Below are 8144 nucleotides of genomic sequence, written 5' to 3'. Positions count from 1 at the left end.
AGGAAGAAAGGAAGGGAGGAAGGAAGGAAGGAAGGAAGGAAGGAAGGAAGGAAGGAAGGAAGGAAGGAAGGAAGGAAGGAAGGAAGGAAGAGGCAGAACAGCACACATAGACAACATGCATACTGAATGAAGCAGGAAAAAGCCACACCACTAATTTATTGTTGTTCTTAGTTTTATTTCCTTCTCAGGATAATTGATCACATTTAAGCATTGTTTTACACTCCCTAAGTTCATAGTAAGTATAAGGCAATAGTTTATGTCATAAGCTGATAAGTCTTAAGGAGTTACAGCAGAATTGTTTACATGTGTTCCCATTAAGACTAGTACCTGACTGAACATTCATTATCTATTTTCTAGCTCCATTAATTCCTTAATAGGTTTAAAGCAATAATTTTCATATCATAATTTAGCATGGATTTGTCAAGAGAAAATTCATCTGCCTTGTGTCTTATTATTTTGATGTCTTGTATAGAAAAACTTGACCATCATTTATTTTCTTTCCTTGCACCTACAATAAATTGCCCATTCCCAGTTTATGGCTTTTAGTTACCAGATAGTGGCCTCGTTCCTAACCTAGAAGGAATGCTTTCCTTGAATGCAAATTTGTTCCAAACCTGCCTTCTTTTCCTAGTTCAATTAGCCCACGACACAGGAAGGTTTACAGAGCTCTATTTGCAGCTTTTATTCTACATGGGACTTGAGATTACTTGTATCAATTTAGGAGTTCTTTAAAATCATGATCAGGAATTGTGAAATCATCAATTGCTTACACAGCATTGCTACATGAAAGTGCATCTTCCTATTGATTCTGCAGGAGATTGCCTAACAAGAGATCTGACCAACAAAGTCGATAAATACCCCCCAAATCATTAAGCTATGTAATAGTGGCAGGAAAGGCATGCCAGCAGTGAGAAGTAATTCTGGGATGAAGTCTCTGAGGACCCTGTATCTCAAAGAGCACTACCACAGCCGTGCAAAATAGTGAGTTGGCCATCATCAGAAAACTCACTTGCTTGCCATAGCCTTTCTTAGATGGCTTCTGAGAGGTTGAATAAGCAAACAGAGGTTCACATCATGAGAAGTTTAATTCTGGGATCTCAATCTGAGTACATTACATAACATATTCATGACAATGCTTACAAAGTAGCCTGTGGTATAGTACAGTATTTTTCTTAATTCTTGATCTATGTCCTCAGCCCTATGATGTTTACAATTTTCCATCTATGGACAAGATACACACTTTCTTATCCCACTGATATTTACTTAATCATATGACTTCCACAATATAATGCAATATGGACAATTTAGCAACATGCTAATTTCATCTCCAGCCCTAAGAGGCATCACAACTATCTCACTCAAACTTTTGCCAAAATTACAAAAGAATATATATCCAGATTACCTTCTTTTCCCAGAATAAGAAACTCATGGTGGGATGGGCATTCTAGCTATGTGATGTTCTATAAAATAGGCATACTGTAATTTATTTAGACATTGATCAAAAGGGCACTTAGGACCTTCATTCAAAACATTTTACAAGTCTAAAGAGTGCTTTAACAAGCATTTTGCATGTACATAGGCAAGCATTTCGGTGCTATAGACTCATCTAGGTGGCATGATGATATAAGATAACTCATAGTTTTCCCGCTATTTTCCTGGAATTGATGACTAAAGTTCACAGCCATGAAAACGCTTCATGATATCCTCCATCATAAGGGATCAGAGAAACTCATTCAGCATAAGTCAACTTTCTGTACCTTCCTTACTAAATCAGCAGAGGTGCTAGAATTAACTTTTGTGAGAAATACCCATTGTCCCAAGATTCTTCTAGATTGAGAAGGATCCAGAGGCATGGTAAGTGACAGCTTGTTCCATGTTATATATTTTTAGAACTATCAGGCTTGCAAATATACCAATCTATTCTCTAAGCAGCCGATTGGGAAGATATTTGTCATCTGGGGACCATGTTCCTAAACAAATGGGTAACCTAAAAGTTTGATTTTTATTGTTATTTAAATTGTTCCCCCTAAAGGCTGTTCAAGTTTTTATTCTACCTTGAATGACATTTCCTTAAACCCTCATCAACACTAAATGTTTTCATTTTTTAGTTAATACAAGTTAAAGTACCAACAATAGTTAATCTATTGTTGCTTAACTGTAAATGTTAGTTCTTTACAGAATTGGATGTTTGTACCCTTTTGCCATTTTCCAACTGGAATATTTATTATCTATATTAATTGCATGCGATTTATCTATAAAGACCATAAATAATTTTCTGTCATGAACTTGCAAACTCTGGTCCTCATGTGGAACTTGCATTTTAATTTTACTTAAGATGAAGCAGTTTTATACTTTTGCCATAAAATTCTTGTTCTTGTGTGACTTCAATTATTCAAAAGCTTTGCAAGTCCTTTCCCATTTCTAAAGTGACAATCAGAGATGTGAAGTTACCAGGAAAACTAAAACCACCATCTAGTATGCTGTTGTGTGCTTGAGGAATTAGGACTTGACCCCACAATTTACCCTCCTGAGAACAGCTTTCACGTCCTTATTTCTTAGGGTATAGATGAGTGGATTTAGCATTGGTGTCACTGCTGCATAAAATATTGAGACAATTTTGTCCCCATTGTGAGATATTTTGCTCTGTGGTCTCATATAAATATATATTAGTGTCCCAAAGTATATAGTAACTACAATCAAGTGAGAGGCACATGTAGAAAAGGCTTTAAGCCTGGCCTTAGTTGGATGGATTCTTAAAACAGCCTTGAGGATGCAAAGGTAAGAGATAAGAATGAAAATTAAAGGTACTGGCATTGAAATGACAGCACAAGCTATCATCATAATCTGTAAAGAAATGGTATTAGAACAGAGCAATTTGAAGATGGCTTGAACCTCACAGGAGAAATGATTGACTACATTCTGCCCACAGAAACTGATTGGAAAGAGTAGAATGGGCAGAACAGTGAGAAGGAGGGCTGCCATCCAGGCAAGCAAAGCCATGAAAATACATACTCGAGAAGACATAACCAGATTATACCTTAGTGGATTTGAAATAGCTACAAGTCTGTCATAAGCCATAATGGCAAGCAGAAAACATTCGGCCAGTGCTAAGAAAGCCCTGAAAGCAAGCTGGGTAAAACAGGAGCTGTAAGAGATAGTGGAGAAGTTATACAATGAATTCACCATGATCAAGGGTACAACACTGGTAGAAAATAGAAGATCCAGTAAAGACAAGTTACCAAGAAAGAAATACATTGGTGTGTGCAATTGAGAGTTGCCTCCTACTAGGAAAATAATCAAACTGTTTCCTGCCAAAGTAACTATATAGAGAAACATCAGTGTCCAGAAGACAACACTCTGGGATGTGGGATGCCTAGACAGTCCCACAAGAATGAATTCAGTCACTTTGGTATAGTTTCCAATTTCCTGATAATTCATTATCTTCATCCACAGCTACAGGAGGGGTCAGAAAACAGAAGAATCAAATCTTTGTCAATGTAATATTACCATGTTGGTTAAAGCAATCAACCTTTGACACAAGTTCATCTCTAAAGTTTAAGCCACTAAACTGACAGAAGTTTCATTAACACACCCCCATCCTTGATTGAAAAATAAAGACAATCCCTTAGTGAAATGATGAAGATTTGCAGATTTCTGTGAAGACAAGTATTTAAGGAAGAAATGTAAGGTGATCTGTTGAGCCTTCTGGACAACAAGCTTCCCATGAACTTCCAATTCAAGCTAAATGAAGCCTGAACACAAATGGAAACCAGTGATTCAATCACTTAAACACCAAAAAAGATACTATGGCACCACAGGATAAAGAAAAGACAAAAGAAAATTTAAGACTAGTAAGTAAGGCTATTTAGAGGAAGGACCAAATGAAGACCTGTCATGCTGGGTGTCTCTACTCTCTTCAGGGTGCCTATATGTGAGAAAGTGGATGGTTCTGTTGGACTGGGAAAACCACATTTTGGCTTTTGTCTCAAATAGTCTTTCAACCTGACAAAATATAGGCTAATCTTCATTGCATCAAAATGATGAGATTTGAGATTTTGATCATTTCCAGCATATCCTGAAGCAACAATGACAGAATAAACAGATATAAACAGCTTTTCATATACATAATATTTTGGAGTTTTCAAAATAAGAATTAGTAAGAAAAATATTACTCACTTCAGTTGTAGAGAAATGAGCCTGCCCCTCACTTTATCTGTGCCCCAAAGTCTTTGAACAGTCCTGTCAAGAAAAGGGGTCCTCTTTGCCACCTCATGATTGGTGAGTCAAATCTCTGTCATATGATTGCTCACATTTCTCCAACTGCTTCCCACCTTGTGACTTGGATACTTTGAGTAGTGATAGATCCTCAAAAAGGGTGCAGGGCTTAGAAAATGATCTGAGCAAAGCAGGATTGCAGAGTGGATGTAGAGAAGAGAAGGCGACTTTCCCGTAATACAGGAAAGTAATTGTCATATCCACTTACAGTGCTCCATATCATAGAATTGACAATTGAGAGGACTACAACTAGTATGGGCTAAATCCTCAAAGATCTGCCAAACCTTCTGCCTCTAGAACAGTAGATTGCAAATATCTTTATTTATCTCCCTTCTGGAGAATGCTGGAGACCTGTTCACACATAGGCATTGAAAGTTGTTATTTGGATTTAAGTTTAGTTGAAAAGATATAATTTCTTGTTTACCACAATTACTTATAATTTAAGACTACCCCTGGATTAATATTCTTCAGAAAATCCTGGGCACAGCTGATTTTAAACAGAACTAAGACCATAGAATCTGTCAAAGATCACTGGCAGATATGTTGCATGGTGGGCTCCTGATGAAAATGTTGCTGCCATAGTATTCAACCCAGAACACAACAGTCATTTTGGAAGGTGGTCATTTCTTGTTGTCATCTCCAATCTCACACAGAGCCTTTTCCTTATAAAATCACAATATGCTTTCCCAAACTCAACAATGTTTTGGACAGCTGTTAAGTCTTCACATACCTGAAATATGGACTTGCAGTTCTCTTGGAAGATAACTGTTGTTTATGAAGGTAGAAAATGAACATGGAGATACAGATAAGGATTTTTTTTCCTATGAGGAATAGGCTAAATTTCACTCTTTCCATAACTATTAACATTTCCCAATGAGTTGGTCCCAAGATCCTGAGGTCCACCTGGGACAGGCACAAGGGACATCTCTCTCTAAACACAATCTTGTTAAAACCTTCAGAGGCCTGGAGTATGGAAATACTGGAAGTAAAATTGTCTGAATTCAAATTACCCTATATCCTTCCCACCTATAAGCCTCATTGTCTATAAGTCAGGGCTACAGTGGAAACAGTTTAGGTAATATGAAAGTTCAGTTGTCTTGGTAAAATTGATCAACAATATCTGGCAAATATCCAGCTAGACTTACTTTAAAAAGACTTCCCAGTCTTAGGATTCAAATTGTGGTACTGCAACAAAATCAGGACTTTGCAACATGCAATTGGGTTAAGGGGAGGAATCTGGTCGATTAGTTAATGCTGTTGGCCTTATTAGGCAGAGCAAGATTTAGGTGATAAAAATCTTGGCAAAAGAGCCTTAGGAAAAACAATTACAAGTGTACATGAACTATAATACTGAATTATGAGTAGACTCTTTGTGAATATATGGTAGTAAATGTGCTCCCTGGTTGAGTAAAGAGATAGACCCTCTAGTCAAAGAACAAGGTCATACACCAACCTCAAAGCCTAGGTCGTGGGATTTCTGCACTTGGAATCTGTGCTGCCTAGTCTTATGTCAACTTGACTCACAAACTGGAGATATCTAAAAGGAGAGAACCTTGAGAAAATACCTCCACAAGATCTGGGCTATAAGGCATTTTCTTAATTAGTGATTCATGTGGGTGGGCCATTCTTGGGCTGGTGGTCCTGGGTTCTGTGAGAAAGCAGGCTGAGCAAGCAATGGGGAGCAAGCCAGTAACCTCACCCCTCCATGGCCTCTCTACATCTACTCTTGCCTTCAGGTTTCTGCCCTGTTTGAGTTCCTGTCCTGACTTTCTTTGATGATGAGTAGTGATATGAAATTGTAAGCAAAATAAACTCTTTCCTCTCCAACTTGCTTTTTTGATCATGTTTCATTACAGCAGTAGTAACCCATATAACAGAGATATACTCAGAAATCAGCAGGTAAGCCTTAAATAATCTCAAACNCAGATAACTAGATGCCAGTGTCAGAACACAACCAACAACAGCCAGGGCAAAATGTCTCCACCAGAGCCCAGCTATCCTACTACAGCAAGCCCTGAATATCCCAAAATAGCTGAAGCACAAGAAAATGACCTTAAAACCAGCTTTATGAAATTGATAGAAGTCCTTAAAGAGGAAATGAATAAGTCCCCTAGAGAAATGAAATGGCCATCATCTATAACCAGGCAAGACTTCCAATGGAGGGATTGGGACAACAACTGAACTACAAAATTTTCGACCCAAAATCTGTCCTGTCTACAAGATATACAGAGGTAAAGGGAGAGCAGAAATTGAGGGAATGGACATCCAATGANTGGTCCAAATTGAGACCTATTTCATAAAAGAGAGACAATCCCTCATACTACCAATGATATTCTTCTATACTTGCAGANAGTAGCCTAGCATATCTATCCTCTGAAAGGCTTCATCTAGAAGCTGGTGGAAACATGCACAGACCCACAGCCAAACATTAGGCAGAGTGGGGGGAATCTTGTGGAAGAGAGGAAGAATTGAAGGATTCACAGAGGTCAAGGCTACCACAAGAAAACTTACAGAACCAACTAACCAGGGACCATGGGGGGCTTGCAGAGACTGAAACATTAACCAAAGAGCATGCAGGGGCTAGACCTAAGCCCCCTACACATTTGTAGCAGATGTGCAGCTTGGTCTTCATGTGGGTCCCCTAACAACTGGAGAAGAGGCTGTCTGTTACTCTGTTGCCTGTCTTTGGATCCCTTTATCCTAACTGGACTGCCTTGTCTAGGCTCAATAGAAGATGTTTCTAGTTCTATTGCAACTTGATATGCTAAGGTGGGTTGATATCCATAGGAGGCCTCCCTTCTCTGTAAAGAAAAAGGGGAAGGAGGGAGAGGAGGGAAGACTGGGGGACTTGGAGAAGAGGAGGGAGAGCAAACTGCTCTTGGGATATACAGTAAATAAATTAATTGATGAATAATTGTTTTAATCTAGAAAAATACAAACAAGTGATTAGGGGAAATGAATAAATCCCTCAAAGAAAAACCCATACAAATAAAACTGTTCAAGACATGAAAATGGAAATAGAATCAATAAAGAAAACACAAGCAGGGGTAATTCTGGAAATGAAAATTTAGGTATGCAAACAGGGATGGCAGAGGCAGGTTTCACCAACAGAATACAAAAGATGGAAGAGGAAATCCCAGATGTTGAAGATATAATAGAAGAAAATGATACACTGGTCAAAGAAATGTTAATTGTAAAAAAAATCCTGACACAAAGTATCCAGGAAATATGGGAGGCCAAACCAAGGTATACTAGGAATTGAGGAAGAAGAAGAATCCCAGCTCAAAAGCCCAGAAAATATTTTTCAACAAAATCCTACAAGAAAAAATTCCTAACCTAAAGACCATGCCTATGAAAGTAGAAGAAGCTTAAAGAGCACCAAATAGATTGAACCAGAAAAAAAAAAATCCCCCCATCAAATAATAACCAAGACACTAAATGTACAGAGCAAAGAAAGAATATTAAAACCTGCAAGGGAAAGAGGCCAAGTAACATATAAGCACAGACCTATTAGAATTATGCCTGACTTCTCAACAGAGACTCTAAAAGCTAGAAGGGCATGGACAGATATTCTACAGATTCTAAGAGACCACAGATGCCAGCCCAGACTACAATACTCAGCAAAACTTTCAATTACCATACATGGAGAAAATATATTTCATGAAAAAGTCAAATTTAAGCAATATCCATCTACAAATCCAGCCCTACAGAAAGTGCTAGAAGAAAAATTCCAACCCAAGAAGGTTAACTACATCCATGAAAACACAGGAAATAAATAACCACACATCAGAAAAACCAAAGTAAGAGACTTTCTCTCTCTCTCTCTCTCTCTCTCTCTCTCTCTCTCTCTCTCTCTCTCTCTCTCTCTC

The 8144-nt window shown here is 38.1% G+C and overlaps 1 protein-coding gene and 1 pseudogene across 1 annotated transcript; both read right to left on the bottom strand.

Annotated features, from left to right (window-relative positions):
- Positions 1-2499: 2499 nt before the first annotated feature.
- On the bottom strand, positions 2500-3447 carry LOC110286212 (olfactory receptor 13H1-like). The gene has a single exon (XM_021152684.1). The coding sequence runs from the start codon at positions 3445-3447 to the stop codon at positions 2500-2502; it is 948 nt and encodes a 315-aa protein (XP_021008343.1).
- Positions 3448-4024: 577 nt separating this feature from the next.
- LOC110286242 overlaps positions 4025-8144 on the bottom strand; it is a 12849-nt pseudogene continuing 8729 nt past the window's right edge.

Source organism: Mus caroli, chromosome X (assembly GCF_900094665.2).
Source record: "Mus caroli chromosome X, CAROLI_EIJ_v1.1, whole genome shotgun sequence".
NCBI lineage: Eukaryota > Metazoa > Chordata > Mammalia > Rodentia > Muridae > Mus > Mus caroli.
This window is presented reverse-complemented; position numbering and strand designations above follow the sequence as displayed.

Coding starts and splice junctions, on each gene's coding strand:
- LOC110286212 (XM_021152684.1), bottom strand. CDS start 3,447: ATGAAGATAATGAATTATCAGGAAATTGGAAACTATACCAAAGTGACT.